At 46.3% G+C, this 18,707-nt stretch overlaps 1 protein-coding gene across 12 annotated transcripts in view; it reads left to right on the forward strand.

Annotated features, from left to right (window-relative positions):
- The window catches only part of TMCO4 (transmembrane and coiled-coil domains 4), a 120,446-nt gene that overhangs the window by 8,892 nt on the left and 92,847 nt on the right, over positions 1 to 18,707 (forward strand). For 8 of the 12 annotated variants that reach the window (XM_003814418.7, XM_063594446.1, XM_063594451.1 and 5 more), the window contains 2 exons: positions 5,530 to 5,621; positions 11,855 to 12,041. In XM_003814418.7, coding sequence (XP_003814466.2) covers positions 11,863 to 12,041 — 179 coding nt within the window. In that variant the 5' untranslated portion in view covers positions 5,530 to 5,621; positions 11,855 to 11,862. Of the gene's footprint in view, positions 1 to 2,597; positions 2,719 to 4,447; positions 4,549 to 5,529; positions 5,622 to 11,854; positions 12,042 to 18,707 lie in introns of all 12 variants that reach the window. The other 4 variants (XM_063594442.1, XM_063594453.1, XM_063594457.1 and 1 more) reach the window with 2 other exon arrangements.

An 18,707-nucleotide genomic window follows, 5' to 3' on the forward strand; every position in this document is an offset into this window, starting at 1 on the left:
CATGGAATTGTAAGGACAATTTAAAGGATTTTCAAAGATGATATTGACCGTATTTGATTTTCTCCTTGGTGCTAACTTTAGAATTTTTCACCTCTCCAAGAAGAAATCCAATGGTATTGTTTATGGCATCAGTCAACAAATATTCAGAGTGCCTACTGTGGGTGCTTGTGGAGCTGAGGTCAGATATTTATGGAATGTCTCTCTGCCCCCACTACTGACAAAAATGACCCAGTCAGCATTTTCTTTGGTGACAGATGATGTGACTGGCTAGACAAAAGTCATAATCGTAGCATATCAAAACAAGGTCCCATTCCAGAAGGACCTCTGTCCATCCCGGGTCTGGGCTGTGCAGCCGAGCTGTAGGCATGGGTTTGCCCTGTTATTCTCACTCTATATCTATATTGTTTCCCTGGAGATCACATCCTCTTCTAGGTAAAGTATGGGTCTTTCTTGGAGTTCCTTAGTGTATTAGTCCATTTTCATGCTGCTGATGAAGACGTACCCAAGACTGGGTAATTATAAAGAAAAAGATGTTTAATGGACGCATAGTTCCATGTGATTGGGGAGGCCTCACAATCATGGTGGAAGGTGAAAGGTACGTCTTACATGATGGCAGACAAGAGAGAAGTGAGGACCGAGCGAAAAATCATCAGATCTCCTGAGACTTATTCACTCTCACGAGAACAGCACAGGAAAGACTCACCCCCATGATTCAGTTACCTCCCACCAAGTCCCTCCCACGACATGTGGGAATTGTGGGAGCTATAATTCAAGGTGAGATTTGGGTGGGGACACAGCCAAACTATATCATTTGGTGTCTTCACAGTACCCGGGACAAGAACCTCAGGAGGCTACCGGGAGCTGGGAGCTCTTCCTTCTGTCAGTGACTCCTGAGCCCCAGGGCGCTGCTGGACCAGCCCTGTGTGTCTTAGGTGACCCCAGGGCACAGAGGTACTGCTGGTCCTGACAGAAGGGGCTTTTTCTCGTCGCAGGAATCCAGCACTCTCTTGGAATCAGTGTAACTTCTCAGACACACTTGAGATCCAGTTTTATTTTGGACTGGATCCTGATCCCAAATCAGATCAAGGGGTGGAGGCCCCCAAGAACCAGTATACACAGCAGGTGGCGCATTCCCACACCACAGCTGCCCCCACGCTTGTGCAGCTGGAAGAGTTTGGGGTCCCAGCCTGTCCAGTTAGACAATCCATAGAGTTGGAACCATGGGCTCCCCCATTCCAGCATCATGGAGAGCTGAGAAGCTGAGAATTGCGCTGTCTGTCCCACCAACCCTTGCTATTATCTTTTCCTTTTTTTTTTTAATTTTAATTTTAATTTTAAGTTCTGGGATACATGTACAGGATGTGCAGTTGTGTTACATAGGTAAACATGTGCCATGATGGTTTGCTGCACTTAGCAGCCCATCACCTAGGTATTGAGCCAAGCATGCATTAGCTGTTTTTCCTAATGCTCTCTCTCCTCGCATCCCACCCGCTGACAGGCCCCAGTGTGTGTTCTCCTTCCTGTGTCCATGTGTGCTCATTGTTCAGCTCCCACTTATAAGTGAGAACATGTGGTGTTTGGTTTTCTGTTACTGAATTAGTTTGCTGAGGATAATGGCTCCCAACTCCATCCATATCCCTGCAAAGGATATGATCTCATTCCTTTTTATGGCTGCATAGTATTCCATGGTGTATATGTACCACATTTTCTTTATCCAATCTATCATCAATGGGCATTTGGGCTGATTCCATGTCTTTGCTATTGTGAATAGCACTGCAGTGAACATACACGTGCAGGTATCTTTGTAATAGAATGATTTACATTCCTTTGGGTATGTACCCAGTAGTGAGATTGCTGGGTCAAATGGTATTTCCGGTTCTAGATCTTTGAGGAATCGCCACACCGTCTTTGACAATGGTTGAACTAATTTACATTCCCACCAACAGTGTAAGAGTGTTCCTATTTCTCTGCAGCCTTGCCAGCATCTGTTGTTTCCTGACTTTTTAATAATTGCCGTTCTGACTGGCATGAGATGGTATCTCATTGTGGTTTTGATTTGCATGTCTCTAATGATCAGTGATGTTGAGCTTTTTTTTTCATATGTTTCTTGGCAACATGAATATCTTTTGAGAAGTGTCTGTTCATGTACTTTGCCCACTTTTTAATGGGGTTGTTTGTTTTTTTCTTGTAAATTTGCTTAAGTTCCTTGATATTAGACATTTATCAGATGGATAGATTGCAAAAACTTTCTCTCACTCTGTAGGTTGCCTGTTCACTCTGATGATAGTTTCTTTTGCTGTGCAGAAGCTCTTTAGTTTAATCAGATCCCATTTGTCAGTTTTTGCTTTTGTTGCAATTGCTTTTGGTGATTTCGTCATAACATCTGTGCCCGTGCCTATGTGCTGAATGGTATTGCCTAGATGTTCTTCTAGGGTTTTTATAGTTTTAGGTTTTAAGTCTTTAATCCATCTTCAGTTAATTTTTGTATACGGTGTAAAGAAGGGGTCTAGTTTCAATTTTCTGCATACGGCTAGCCAGTTCTCCCAGCATCATTTACTAAATAGGGAATCTCTTTTTTTTTTTTTTTTCTGAGGCAGAGTCTCACTCTGTTGTCACCCAGGCTGGAGTCCAGTGGCAGGATCTCAACTCACTGCAGCCTCGACCCCCAAGACTCAAGTGATTCTCCCACCTCACCCTCCCGAGTAGCTGGGACTGCAGGTACTCACCATCATGCCTGGCTAATTTTTGTATTTGTTGTAGAGATGGGGTTTTGCCATGTTGCTCAGGCTGGTCTCGAACTCCTGGGCTCAAGAGATCCACCTGCCTCGGCCTCCCAAAGTGCTGGGATTATAGGCATGAGCCACTGCACCCAGCCTCCTTTTCTTACTGACAAGACTTATTGGTCAAATGTATGGGACTTAACTGTGAACTCATCCCCACTGGCTTGGCTGGGCCACATGGGCCCAGGGCTTTCTGAGATAAAACACACTCCCCTTCTAAGGATCAAGAGGCAGAATTAGTTCTAATTAAAAGGGTTTTTTTTCTACATTATAAAAGCACCAATAAGCTCATGACAGAAATGCTAAAAATATAGAAAAATAGAAAGAGCAGAAACCAATCACCTCTAGTCCCTCAGCCCCACCAACCAAGAGACAATGATCATAAACATTTTGATGTATTTCCTTCTGATCTTTTTGCTCTGTGAAAGATGTTTTATTATTTATTTATTTATTTGTTTGAGGCAGAGTCTCACTGTGTCGCCCAGGCTGGAGTACAGTGCATTCAAGAGCATACTTGGCTCACTGCATTCTCTGCCTCCTGGGCTCTAGCAATTCTCCTGCCTCAGCCTCCTGAATAGCTGGGGTTACAGGCATGCACCAGCACAACCAGCTAATTTTCGTATTTTTAGTAGAGATGGGGTTTCGCCATGTTGGTCAGGCTGGTCTCGAGCTTCTCAACTCAGGTGATCCGCCTGCCTCAGCCTCCCAAAGTGCTGGGATTACAGGCGTGAGCCACTACACCTGGCTGAAACATGGTTGTTGTTTTTTTTAATTTAATTTTTTTTTTTTTTGAGACAGAGTCTCACTCTGTCGCCCAGGCTGGAGTGCAGTGATGCGATCTCGGCTCACTGCAAGCTCCGCCTCCCGGGTTCACGCCATTCTCCTGCCTCAGCCTCCCGAGTAGCTGGGACTACAGGCGCGTGCCAGCACACCTGGCTAATTTGTTGTATTTTTAGTAGAGACGGGGTTTCACCATGTTAGCCAGGATGGTCTTGATCTCCTGACCTCCTGATCCACCTGCCTCGGCCTCCCAAAATGCTGGAATTACAGGCATGAGCTACCACACCCAGCCGAAACATGTTTTAAAAACATAACTAGAGTCATATTGTATATGCAGTCGAATTCTGTTCTACTACCTCTCTAGAACAAAATTATCCCTGATTTGTAGCATTTGCTAATTTCTGTGATGTAAATATTCCCAACATGCCAATCTCGGGCTGCCAGTGTCACTGGACACAGGGTTGGAAGGAGAAGCACAAAACGGATTGTCACCAGTGCAGCATGTTGTAATTTTAAATTATTTTTTTTTCTGATCTCAAAATCGACACTTATTGTTAATAATTCATAAAACACAGATATATAAAAAAATTAAAATCATCCAGAATCCAATCCCGGTCCCTGCCTACCTGGAGTTAGCCACTGCCAGCATCCTGGTGCGTGTCCTAACAGTACCCTCTCTATGGATAGAGACCTACACAAAATAACTTTCTAGAGAGTTCAAAAGCGATACCAATTTGTGGCAGAAAATTTGGGGGAAATACAGCAAAGTCTCTGATATCTGTAAATGGCAATTCAGAGATAATTTTGGAGGGTGTTCTTCCAGTCATTTTTCTCCTCTCCATTGCTTTAACACGATTGGACTCATGGTGTGAATATTCCATTTTTAGGCACAGTACAGGTACATTCTCATGCCGGGGAGGAACGCAACATCCAGGAGAAGGGTGTTCCCACTGATAACTTAATAAAAACCCCACTGAAGCTTAAAGAGGTAAAAAGTATTGTTTTCACTAGCATTGAAAATGGCACGAAGGGCTGGGTGCAGTGGCTCACGCCTGTAATCCTAGCACTTTGGGAGGCTGAGGCAGGCAGATTGCCTGAGCTCAGGAGTTCCAGACCAGCCTGGGCAACATGGCAAAACCCCGTCTCTACTAAAAATATAAAAAATTAGCCAGGCATGGTGGTGCGTGCCTATAATCCCAGCTACTCAGGAGGCTGAGGCACAAGAATCGCTTGAACCTGGGAGGCGGAGGTTGCAGTGAGCTGAGATTGCACCACTGCACTCCAGCCTGGGCGACAGAGCAAAACTGTCTCAAAAAGAAAGAAAGAAAAGAAAAAGAAAATGGCACTAAGGATGAAGCTCAAATTAGTTGAGGTTTTGGTTTTGAAGTTTTGGTTTGAAGTTGCGGTTTTGGGTCCTGAGACCTCCTTTGGGTAATTCCAGATGCTTGGCCCTTCCTCCATCTCCCTTCCCCATCTGATGCTCCATTGGCATGTGAGAAAGGGAGTGCCTTTAGGGAGAAATATAGAAAAATCTAGCTCTTGCTTAAGCCTGAAAGCTAGTTCATTCCTCGGTTCATGTAACTGGCATTTTCTGAGTGCCCACTCTGTGGTTAGGCACCAGGTACAGATGTGGAGGCGACAGGGTGCCCGCTGAGGAACTGAATGCAGTGACCACAGCTCAGGGTACAGAGAGTTGAACAAAGACATTAAATGAGACAATCCATGGAAAGTGGCAGGGCCGTGCCCAGCACATGGTGAGTGCTCAGCAGTGGTAGCTGCCTGCCCTACCACCCTATTGAGAAGAGCACCCCACGTCAAGGAACGTGCAGGGCAAGGGCCCAGGGGAGCGACGGTGCAGTGCCAGGCTCCCCTGAGCTTTAACTGACCAGCCAGCTCCCTCTGCTGTAGCCTCCCCCAGATCTCACACTCTGTGGACCCACAGGCTGGTTTTTCTGGTTTTCTCCCGCAGGGCAATTTGCATATTTCTCCGAAGAACCATCCAGAACCTGAGCAGCCTGTCTTCAGACAGAGAGAGGCCCACGGCTGTTTCTTGAAATCTGGGTAAGTATTGAAGGTTTCTTTTCCTTCAGAAGCCCCTTGTTACTATTTAAAATGGTCTTCTTTCTGAGTTCACATTTTCTGTCTCCCTCTCTAGAATATAATCTCCCAATTAGGGGGTCTTTATATGCCTGTCTTAGTCACCACTGTAGTAGGGCTAATACGTGTTTATTAGATTCATTTAACCCGTTAAGAGGTCAATATTCATTTATGTTTTACTTTTGCCTCAAGAAAAGTTTTTAAAATTCTTTAGAGATGTTCGACTACTTTTTTTTTAATTTTTATTTTAAAATAATTATAGGCTCACAGGAAGTTGCAAATATAGTACCAAGAGGTTCCATGCACCCTCATTCAGCCTCCCGCATGGCCGTTGCCTTTACAAGGAAGCCTAATTCCTTAGTGAGACGAACTTGGCCCTGCCTGGGGCAACCCTTGGCAGCTTCTACTCCCACCTCATTTCTTCACGCCCACCCATTGTCCAAGCCCTGGCCGCACCAAACATCTTTTTGGTTCTTCAAAAGCGTTTCTCCTCTACCTCTGGGTCTTGACACATGCTTTTCCCTTTGTCAAAGACGTGCCCACCCCACCCCTGTCTGATTCACTCCTTGTTCAGGTCGCAGCTTTACCATCACCTTCTCCAGGGAGCCAGTGCTGGGTTCAGGGTCCCCATCTTGGGATCCCTCTGACTCTCATGTTTCCCCTGTCATGGTGTTTATCACACGGGTTGTTGTTGTCTGTTTTTTCTGTTTGTTCTGGTTTATTTTTCTTTGAGAGACAGGGTCTTGCTCTGTCACCAGGCTGGAGGGCAATAGTGCGATCACAGCTCACTGCAGCCTCAAATTCCTCAGACTCCTGGGCTTAAGCGATGCTCCTGCCTCATACTCTTGAGTAGCTGGGACCACAGGTATGCTCCACCATGCCTGGCTAATTTTTAAAATATTATTATTTTTGTAAAGACAGGGTCTCACTTTGTTGCCCAGGCTCCTGCAGTCCTCCTGCCTCAGCCTCCGAAAGCTCTCGGATTACAGGCGTGAGCCACTGTGCCCAGCCACCATTGTCTGTGTATTTGTCTGTCTCTACCACCATACTGTTTCCTCTAAGGAATACCTCTCCACCCAGCCTGTGACTTCTGCAGGCCTCTGCTGGAATGACACCTTTCATCCACATACAGTAGCCAGCCCTGCTTCACCCCATCACTTCATATCCCCTCACCCTGCCTCACTGTTCCTCCCCCTGACCACTTCCTGAAGGAATGCTTAGTTACCTATGTGTTGAGTGGGCTGCTGAGGGCATGGATTCTGCAACCAGACCTCCTGAGTGTGTGTCTCGGTTCTACCGCTTATCAGCTCTGTGACCTTGACCAACTTAGGTCGCTTTGTCATTATGTATTGGCATATTATTGCCTGTCTCCCACCGGAATGTAAGCCCCTTAAGAGCAGGGATCTTGTCAGTTTCATCCTCTGATCTGCCCTAAGGCCCAGAACAGGGCTTCCCACATCCTAGCTCCTTCTTCATTCATCCAGCAAGTATTTCCTGAATGCCTACAGTGATCCAGGGCCTGTCCAGAAAGCTCGGGGTGTGGCAGTGAAAAAACAACCAGGGAACTGCCTCGTACACACAGGTAAACAAATAAGTAAAACAAAACAAAACAAAAGAAACAAACAAAAAAACATTATTTTAGGTAAGAATGAGTAGTATAAAAATAGAACAGGGTGCTGAGATAGAAGACAAAGATATTAGGTTGGTGCAAAGTAATTGTGGGTCTTGCTATTAAATTGCAAAAACCACAGTTACTTTTGCACCAAACTAATACTGTAGCCTGGGTGGTCAGGGAAGGTCTCTCAGAGGAGGTGACATCTGGGCTGAGGCCAGATGATGTGATGGTCAGGGAAGGGTGGTCCCAGCAGGGAGAATGGCAGGTGCAAGGGCCTGGAGGGAATGAGCAGAAAGACAGCCAGTGTGCCTGTAGCGTAGTGAACAAGACCGGTGTGGGGACATGAGATGGAGTTCGGTAGCAGGCAGCAACCGGATTGCACAGGACATTTAAGCTTGTCCCATCTTCGGCCTGTGGGCACATACAGCCCAGGACAGCTTTGAATGCGGCCCAACACAAATTCGTAAACTTTCTTAAAACATTATGAGGTTGTCTTGCGAAAAAAATTTTTTTTTTTTAGTGCATCAGCTATCATTTAGTGTTAGTGTATTTCATGTGTGGCCCAGACCAATTCTTCTTCTTCCAGTGTAGCCCAGGGAAGCCAAAAGATTGGACACCCCTCTTAGGCCATCATACCAAGATTGGAATTTATCCTGATGTGATGGGAGGCTTTTGCAGGCTTTTAAGCAACCTAGTGACATGACTGGTCTATGTGACAAAAAGGTCACTGAAGCCACTATGTAGAGAATGCATTGTAGGGCATCAGGAGAAATTGTGTTGAATGAATGAATGAATTTGGTCTGAGTTTAGCTTTATTATTATTATTATTTTGTTAGATGGAGTCTTGCTCTGTTGCCCAGGCTGGAGTGCAGTGGCACAATCTCAGCTCACTGCAACCTCTGCCTCCCAGATTCAGGTGATTCTCCTGCCTCAGCCTCCCGAGTAGCTGGGATTACAGGCACACCCAACCATGCACAGTTAATTTTTGTATTTTTAGTAGAGACGGGGTTTCACCATGTTGGCCAGGCTGGTCTCAAACTCTTGACCTCAAGTGATCCACCCGCCTCGGCCTCCCAAAGTGCTGGGATTACAGGCGTGAGCTACCGCGCCCAGCCTGAGCTTAGCCTTTTGTACTCTAGACACATCCTCATACCTCTGTGGTTAGAAGCAGGCCAGCTCACCCTTCCCTGATCAGAAAGCTGTTTATTATTGAGCTAAGAACTGGCGTGGGGCTTCCCAGATACCAGTTCAGTAAAATACTACCTTGGGCTCCTCTGAGTAATAGGTGCGATCAATATAGCCTCCAAGTGGCACGTGGAGTTGATTAAATGTAGTGGAAATTGCTGACCTGCTGACATCAGGCTAGTGCTGCCCTTGGCACTGCCCTTAGTTCATGGTTTATGCTGTTGCCCCTGTTCCCACCACCATGGTCTGAGCTGACCCTCTGAGCCAGGGAAATTTGCTGCAAATCTCAAACGTGGGTTCCTAGAGCAACCATTGAGGCCAGTCTTGCTGGGTGACTTTGGGCAAGGTCTTAACCTCTCTGGGCCTCCATTTCTCCATCTGAAACAGGGGAAATAAGATCCCTGTGCTGGTGTAGAGGAAAGAGCTCAAGGTTTGGAGTCAAAAGTCTGGTTTGGATCTCATCACTTACTGTGTAACTTTGGGAAAATTGCTTGGTCTTTCTGAGCCTGTTCCTCGGTTGTAAGAGGGAATCGTAATGGTTCATGTCCTACTTAACTTTACATGGTAGTTATAAGAATTAAGCAGACTGGAAAATGCTTTGTAAACAGTTATGTGCTGTAAAAGTGTTGGTTTGTTGCTTTGAACTACCTCAGGGTTGTTTTGAAAACAAATGAAATATTAGTTGTGGACAGACTTTTAAAAACTCCTCTACAGAAGTAATATTTTGAGAACAAAAATTTTTATTGCTCAGCTAGATGGGAACAAACTTATGAACAAAGAACTGTTTGGAGTGTGGTTATTAGACTAGAAGACTCCTGGCCATGTGATGAATATTTAAAACAGAGTTGGTGGCCAACGGTTCTGTCTTTGGGCCCTATCTGTCTGCCATTGACTGGCTGTATCAGGGGAGCCCAGTTACTTCTCTGAGCCTGTTTCCTAATTTGCAAACTGAACATTACAGTCCTACTTGCCTCTAGAGTCTGCTGAGACAATGCATGTTAAAATTGCAACCCCAGTGCCCTACACCCAGTAATAACTCAGTAATGTTAGGTCTTGTTATTATTAAACCTTTGCTATGTGCCAGGCACCATGCCAAGCATTTTACTTATTTGTTTGTTGATCATTTTGTGCCTTTATTTTTTAAACAAGCATTTATATAGCGTGAACCCTGTGCCAGGCTCTATTCTAGGCGCTTTACGAGTACTAAGCCACATGACACAGCTCTTCTAGGTAGATACTGTATGGTCCCATCTGTAGGTGAAGAAATCTAAGTACAGAGAGGTTGAGTTGTCTAGGGTCCCATATCTACTAAGTGGCGGTGCTTGTTTTCACGCCCAGGTCAGCCTGGTCCTGAGCCTACATTCATATCCTTGATCCCCTGTAGTAGAGGCTGGCACCCTTCCCTGTACCCTTCCTGGTGGCTCCCAGGGTTCTTTCTGCTTCTTGGATGCCTTTTTAGCGTGTCCCCTCTCTCCTTTTCTCTCCCTCCTCTTCCTACTCTTGTCCTCCCTTTCCCTTCTCCCCCTGGGAAGGAAGGAAAGAATAGAGGGAAGGAAAAGAAGGAGGGAGAACAAAGAGGAGACCTTCCTCCCTTTTTTCCTTCTTCCTTCCTTCCTTTGAGGTGTACCATACACAAAGTGCATAAATGTTAACTATACAGTTCAGGGAATTTTTAAATATATTTATACCCATATAATGACCACCCAGGTCAAGATAGAGATCATTTCCTTCAGCCAGAAACCTCCTTTGTACCCATTCTGAGCCAATACTCCCTCCCACATGTAACCCCTCATCTGACTTCTATCACCATACATTGGGTTTAGCATTCTTCAGTTTCATATAAAGGGAATCCCATGGTAGGTACTCTCTCGTGAATGGCTTTCTGTGTATCATTTTGTCTGAGATTCATTCATGTTTGCTGTAGTTCATTCCCTTTCCACTGCTGTGTAATGTTTCACAGTATGAATATGACCATTTATCCATTCTACTGTGATAGACGTGTGGGTTGTTGCCAGTTTGGGACTATTGTGAATGAAGTTGCTGTGAGCATTCATGTATGTGTCTTTTCGTGACATAAGTCCTTATTTCTCAGGAGTGGAATTGCCAGAGCATAGGGAAGACATATGTTTAGCTTTAGTGGATATTGTCAAACCATTTTCCAAATAGTTATACCAATGTACACTCCCACCAGCAGTGTATGAAAGTTCTGTTTGCAGCCGGATGTGGTGGCTCATGCCTGTAATCCCAGCACTTTGGGAGGCCGAGACGGGCAGATCACGAGGTCAGGAGATTGAGACCATCCTGGCTAACACAGTGAAACCCCGTCTCTACTAAAAATACAAAAAGTTAGCCAGGTGTGGTAGTGGGCGCCTGTAGTCCCAGCTACGCGGGAGGCTGAGGCAGGAGAATGATGTGAACCCAGGAGGCGGAGCTTGCAGTGAGCCAAGATCGTGCCACTGCACTCCAGCCTGGGCGACAGAGCGAGACTCCATCTCAAAAGAAAAAAAAAAAAAAAAGAAAGTTCTGTTTGCTCTTCATCCTCACCAGCACTTGGTATTCTCAGTCTTTTTAGTTTTAGCTATTCTGATAGGTGAGAGTTAGTGTCTCATTGGGATTTTAATTTCCATTTCTCTGATGACTAACGATGTTGAACATCTTTTCATACTTATTGGCTATTGGGTTGTTTTTTTTTTTTTAAGAGACAGGGTTTCATTCTCTAGCCCAGGCTGGAGTGCAATGATCATAGCTCATTGCAGCCTTAAACTCCTAGGCTCAAGCGATCCTCTCACCTTAGCTTCCTAAGTAGCTGGAACTACAGGCGTGTGCCACCATGCCCAGCTAATTATTTTATTTTATTTTTCTGTAGAGATGGAGTCTCACTATGTTGCCCAGGCTGGTCTTGAACTCCTGGGCTCAATCAATCCTCCTACCTCGGCTTCCAAAAGTGCTGGGATTAGAGGCATGAGCCACCATACCTGGCCTGAGGAATATCTTTTTTTTTTTTTTTTTTTTTTTTTTTGAGATGGAGTCTCGCTCTGTCAGCCAGGCTGGAGTGCCGTGGCGCGATCTCGGCTCACTGTGGAATCTCTTTTATGAAGTATCTATTCAAGTCTTTTGCCCATTTTTAAATTTGCTTCGTTTCTTTTTCTTAATGACTTACTGGAGTTAGTTGTTTGGATACTGTGTATAGACCTTTGTGGATAGACATATTGAAGATCCCTCCCTCCATCCTGGTCTGTAGTGTGTGTTCTCACTCTCCTAAAGATGATGAAAAGAAGTTCTTCATTTTAATGATGCCTACTTTATCAACCTTTTATGGTTTGTAAGTTCTGTGTCATGCTTAAGTAACCTTGGCTTACCTCTGGAAGCATTTCTCACTGGGAATTTTCTCCTGCAGGGCTGGGAATGGCCATGTGGAACAGGCCATGCCAGAGGCTGCCTCAGCAGCCTCTGGTAGCTGAGCCCACTGCAGAGGGGGAGCCACACCTGCCCACGGGCCGGGAGCTGACTGAGGCCAACCGCTTCGCCTATGCTGCCCTCTGTGGCATCTCCCTGTCCCAGCTATTTCCTGAACCCGAACACAGGTGAGTTCTTCTGTCTTGCAGTGGGAAGGTCATGCTTCTTCAGGGGAACAACTACGGACAGCCAAACAGCCTGCCAGGCACGATGAGGCAATGCAGAGAGGGGCAAGTCATTGTCCTTGCCTCTAAGGCAGGGGTCTCTAACCTCCAGGCCGTGGACCAGTACTGGTCTGTAGCCTGTTAGGAACCTGGCCGCACAGCAGGAGGTGAGTGGTGGGTGAATGAGAATTACTGCCTGACCTCTGCCTCCTGTTCTAAGCATTTTATGAATACTAAGCCACATGGGCTGTGTCCTTTGCTACTGACACAGCTCTTCCAGGTCCATACTGTATGGTCCCATCTGTAGATGAAGAAATCTAAGCACAGAGAGGTTGAGTTGTGGCAGCATTAGATTCTCATAGAAGCTCAAACCCTATCGTGAACTGCGCACACGAGGGATCTAGGTGGCACGCTTCTTATGAGAATCTAACTAACGCCTGATGATCTGAGGTGGAACAGTTTCATCCTGAACCCTACCTGCGCCGGGTCCCTGGAAAAATTGTCTTCCCTGAAACCAGTCCCTGGTGCCAAAAAGGTTGGGGACTGCTGCTCTAAGGAACTCACAATTTGGTGTGGGGATAAGACATCCCCTCATTCAGTTATTCACTCATTTATATCTTCACCGAACATTTTTTGAGCACTTACTGTATTCCAGGTATGATTTGAAGTACATGGAGGGTAAATGTGAATGAGACAGATACCATCCTCCAATCAAGTAGGACACCATCCAGGAACGGATAAGATATTAATATTTATTCATTCATGAAACATGCATTTGTTGAGCCCCTACTATGTGCTGGGTGTAGCACATGGCCCTGTGGAGGAAACAAAGACAAGCAAGGCCCAGCTCCTGCCCTCAAGGTGCTTACATCTAGGTGGGGGTGCCCAGGTGGCTGATTGTAACAGGGGACAGATACAGATGAGTGAGTGCTGTCATGAGTTTAAACGGGGTCGTGGGAGCAAAAGAATGACATCGTTATATTTCATCTCTGTCATTGACAGTATCTCCCATGTGTGTGTTTAAATCACATATTTGGAGTCAGAATAGCAGAACTGTCAAGAGCATGGGCTTTGACCTTAAAAAATTCTAGAGGGGAGAGTATGGAGGCAGGAGGGGGCCAGTTAGGAGGCCAAAGGAGTCATCCAGGGGAATGAGGACAATGACCGAGTGGTGGACAGAGGACACAGATGGGACAGACTTTTCTTAGGGAGAATGGAGTTGACTTGGGAAGAGGTTGAGTGTTGCGGGTGAGGCAGAGGCAGGAGCTCACTGTGGCTCCAAAGGTTCAGAGGGGGAAGAGAGCGTAGGAGCACTGAGATACCGTTACTAGGACAGGGAGCACAAGACTTGGGCCAGGAGATGGTGAGAAGCTCTTGCATCTGCAGTGTTTTCAAGACACGGCCCCCACATACACTCAGTGGTCCCCCATGAGTAAACTTCCTTCATGCCTTGGGTCTTAGCTGTTTGGGGTTTTTGTTTTTCTGTCTTTGTCTGTCCACTGGACTGAACAGTTGAACATACTCAACTCCTTGGGGGTCACCGCCAGGAAGCCTTCCCTTATGTGTCCTCCAGACCAGGGCATTGTTCCACCTGTATGCCCAGGGACCCATCTCTGCAACCACCACACTGTGCAGGAACTCTCCATACCTGCTACCCCTCCAGTCTGAGCTCTGGAGGGCAGGGGCTACCTTGTTCATCTCAGAGTTCCCAGTGCCTTGCACACAGCTCAGTATAGCAAAGATACCTGGTAAAGGTTCGTGAAAAGAAGAGGTAGGTTAATGCTGGCTTTGTCAACAAGGAGATGGTCCATAGGCTCTGGACTCAGATCTGGGTTCAAATCCTAACTCTGCCACTTTCCAGTCTCATGTGACCTTGAGCAGTTTATTTAACTTCCCTAAGCCTGAGTTTATTTTTCCGTAGAATGGGGCTAATGATACCCATGCTGCAGGGTGATTGCAGGAATTAAATGAGATGATGTAGCCGGGTGCAGTGGCTCACGCCTGTAATCCTACCACTTTTGGCAGGTGGATCTCCTGTGCTCAGGAGTTTGAGACCAGCCTGGTCAACATGGTGAAACCCCATCTCTACAAAAAATACAACAATTAGCCAGGCATGGTGGTACACACCTGTGGTCCCAGCTACTCAGGAGGCTGAGGCAGGAGAATCGCTTGAACCCAGGAGGCAGAAGTTGCAATGAGCCAAGATCGTGCCACTGCACTCCAGCCTGGGCAACAGAGCAAGACTCTGTCTCAAAAATAAATAAATAAATAAATAAATAAATAAATAAAAATAATGAGATGATGTAGACAAAGCACACAACACAGTGCCTAGCACATAGTAGGCACTCAATAAATGGTAGTGGTTGCTTGCTGAATCTCTGAGTTACTTTCTTTGCCCTAGTTGTTTCTTCATCCAGAAAATGAAGATAATACCACACTTACTCCTACCACTTAGGATATTTCTGTGGTTTTTTGGTTGTTTAATTTTTGTTTTTTAGAGATGGGGTCTCAGTCACCCAGGCTGGAGTACAGTGGTACAGACATAGCTCACTGTAACCTCAAACTCCTGGGCCCAAGTGGTCTTCCCCCACCCCAGCCTTCTGAGTGGCTGGGACTACAGATGCATGCCACCATGCCTGGCTAACTTTTTATTCTTCTAGAGACAGAGTCTCACAATGCTGCCTGGGCTGGCCTCAAGCAATCCTCCCATCTCAGCCTCCCAAGTAGCTGAGATTACAGGTTCAAGCCACTATGCCCAGCAGTCAGGCTACAAGTAATAGAACACAGTACTAAGAGAGATTTAAACAACAGGAGATTTGTTTTTTTTACTTAACAAGAAATCGCAAGGTTCCAGGGTTGATTCAGTGCCTCAAGAGGTTTTTGGAGCTGGGCGCAGTGGCTCACGCTGTAATCCCAACACTTTGGGAGGCCGAGGCATGTAGATCACATGAGGCCAAGAGTTCAAGACCAGCCTGGCCAACATGGCAGAACCCCGAATCTATTAAAAATATAAAAATTAGCCAGACGTGAGTGGTACACACTGACAATCCCAGCTACTAGGTAGGATGAGGCACAAGAATCACTTGAACCTGGGAAGCAGAGGTTGCAGTGAGCTGTGATCGTGCCACTGCACTCCTGCCTGGGTGACAGGGTGAGACTCTGTCTCAAAAAAAAAAAAAAAAAAAAAGGGCCTTTGGGTTGGCTTCTGAACAGTTCTGTTGGCCTTCCCCTCCTGATCACAAAATAGCTGCTGCAGCTCCATACATCACACCCTCACAGGACAAGGCCCAAGGCAGGAAGGAAGAGGGCAGGGATTCTCCCCAAGTCTCCCGTCAGGGAGGACATCTTTCCCAAAATACCCCGAGAAGCCGAGAAGCCTTCCTTTGGTGTCATTGGCTAGATCCTGTCACGTGCCCAACCTGCAGGTACAGGTACAGGGAAGCCTGGGAACAAATAGAGGCTTTTGCTGTTTTCTTTTCTTTTCTTTTTTTTGAGACAGTGTCTCGTTCTGTGGCCCAGGCTGGAGTGCAGTGGTGTGATCTTGGCTCACTGCAACCTCTGCCTCCTGGATTCAAGCAATTCTCTTGCCTCAGCTTCTTGAATAGCTGGGATTACAGGCGCACGCCACCATGCCTGGCTAATTTTTGTATTTTTAGTACAGACGGGGTTTCACCGTGTTGGCCAGGCTAGACTCGAACTCCTGACCTCAAGTGATCTGCCCACCTTGGCCTCCAAAGTGCTGGGATTACAGGCGTGAGCCACTGCGGCCGGCTGGCTTTTGCTGTTTTCAACCTCCATCATGGGAGATGAGTTCTGCCAGCCAGGAAGAAGGGGCTGGGGAATTACTGTTTCAGAGAAGCTGTTGGCAACACCATCCAAGAGGGTGATTGTAAGGAGGGTATGTGTTGATGGCCCTTGCAGAACCTGACAGCAAACTACTACCAAGCAAATGTTGGTTGGTCTTGTTGTTAATAATGAAACTCCTACCTGATAAACCAGTACCTAGCCAAGGAAGAGCTTTGTGTACTTTGTTTCCATGAACAAATGTTTATGAATCTGGACTGTGTGCCAGGCCCATGCTAGGCGCTACTTAGGAGGGCACATAAGGCAGCGAGTTACTGTCCTGTGTCTCCCACCCCCACTCCACAATATCCAAGCGTTGTTATAAACACAGGTGGCTGTTGCCTGGCCATAAGCATTTGCCGTGGAGTGTTTCCTTCTCGAATGTTTCCCGTTCAGTATGCCGGTTGTTTCCACATGGTTGCTCTGTTTTCTGATGCACAAAACATGTTTTTTAAAAACCTCAATATTGGCCGAGTGTGGTGGTTCATGCCTGTAATCCCAGCACTCTGGGATGCTGAGGCGGGCAGATCACTTGAGGTTAGGAGTTTGAGACCAGCCTGGCCAACATGGTGAAACCCTGTCTCTACTAAAAATACAAAGATTAGCCGGATGTGGTGGTATATGCCTGTAATCCTAGCTACTTGGGTGGCTGAGGTAGAAGAATCGCTTGAATCCGGGAGGTGGGGGTGGCAGTGAGTCAAGATCATGCCACAGCCTGGGCGACAGAGCGATACTCCATCTCAAAAAATAAAACCAATAAATAAATAAATAAATACCTCAATATTTTTAAAGCCCAGATATGCTCTTGGTTTTAGTAATCTTTAGAAAACACTGTGTGGCAGTTCTTGTCCCCACAGGATATAAAAGCAACCGTCTAAAACATTTATTTCTTCTCCATGCTGTGAACATTACAGATGCTGTTCCCTTTAATTAATTCCATTGATCAAACATGGAGAAATTAATGGGGTAGAGCAGGGATGGACAGACGTCTTCTGCCAAGGGCCAGTTATTTTAGGCATGCAGGCCTGGCAGTCTCTGTCACAGTTACTCATACCTTTCCCGTGATAGCACAAAAGCAGCCACAGACAGTAGGTGAAATAATGCATGTGGCTGTGTTTCAATAAAACTTTACTCACAAATAAGGGCTGCAGGCAAGATATGGCTGGTTAGCTGTAGTTTTCTAAGCCCTGGTGAGTGGGAGGAGCTTTGGACTAGGAATCAGGAAGCCTGGATTCCAGGGAAGGCTTTGTCCTGTCCCTGCTGTAAGAACTTTGAGAAGACATTTAACCAGCAGTCCTGGCCAGGCGCGGTGCCTCATGCCTGTAGTCCCAGCACTTTGGGAGGCCGAGGCGGGTAGATCACCTGAGGTCAGGAGTTCAAGACCAGCCTGGCCAACATGATGAAACCTCATGGCGAAACCTTGTCTCTACTAAAATTACAAAATTAGATGGGTGTGGTGGTGCACATCTGTAATCCCAGCTACTTGGGAGGCTGAGGCAGGAGAATCGCTTGAACCTGGGAGGCAGAGGATGCAGTGAGCCAAGATCGTGCCATTACACTCCAGCCTGGGCAACAAGAGTGAAACTCTGTCTCAAAAACAAACAAACAAACAAACCAAACCCAGCAGGCCAGGTGCGCCCTGTGTAAGATGGGGTAGGATGAAAGGGGATGTTTGATGCCCTTGCTCAGTGAGTGGCCCATGCATGGTGGGTGCTCAGGGACATAACCACTGGAGTGGGGTAACCTCTGCAGCTGGTATGCATAGCCTCTGGGGTCCCAGAGATGTAGGCGTGAATCTGGAGCTGTCACTTAACCTCTCTGGATCTAGGATTCCTTATCTCTAGAGTAGGGTAAACTAGTACCTCCCTTAACTAGTACCTCCCTTTCTCATGGGGTCATGGTGAGAATTAAGTAACTCACGGTGTACGAAGCTCTCAGCACAGGGACTGACGGACAGTTGCTCTACAATTGTTATCTGCTGTCATTGTTGCTGTTGATTTTCCTGTATTTCCACCAGACCAACAAACACATTAGTAGCAATTATCAAGGCCCTGCCAATCTAAAGTGCTATTTGTTATTTGGTAAATTGCTGTGCTGGCACTTTGCATATATATTTTTTAAATTCATTTGTCCATGGAAAGAAACACATTACTCTCTAGTGCTTTGTAGGTGCCAGGTATTGTTCTAAGCACATGACAAATACTTACTTAGTTAATCCTTTCAACAACCCTATGAAATACCTTTCATCATCTCCACTGTTTTACAGATAAGGAAACTAAGGCCCAGAGAGGTGAAGTCACTTGTCCAAGATCACACAGCTCAGGCAGAGCTGGGATTTGAACCAGTCTGTGCTCTTTGCCCCTGCACTCTCGTTAAGAGTTGCTTCTCCATATCCAAAACTTTCTTCGTGGACAGCAGGGCCAGGCCATGCTGTAGCCCTTGGCCCTGAGCCCTTTCTGTATATAAATTTGCTTCTAAGTAACGTTCGGTTTACTTAGCCATCCCCTCCCCAAATACATACCTCATTACCACCCCAAGGTAATCCCAGTAAATTGCAGTGGGGCAAATTATAATCACTGCGGTAGCAGTAGCTAACGTTTATCCAGGGTTCACTGGTGCCAGACAGTGTTACCATCCATTTAATCTGCCCAACTCACCTGTGAGGCAGGTCCTGTTATTATCCACATGTTATCTCAGAGGGAAATGAAGCTGAGAGGTAAAGTGAGGACACAAAGCCAATTTCCAGGGGAACCAGGACTCCCCCAGGTGGTTGGACTTCAGAGTCCG

The sequence above is a fragment of the Pan paniscus genome, chromosome 1 (assembly GCF_029289425.2).
Source record: "Pan paniscus chromosome 1, NHGRI_mPanPan1-v2.0_pri, whole genome shotgun sequence".
Lineage (NCBI taxonomy): Eukaryota > Metazoa > Chordata > Mammalia > Primates > Hominidae > Pan > Pan paniscus.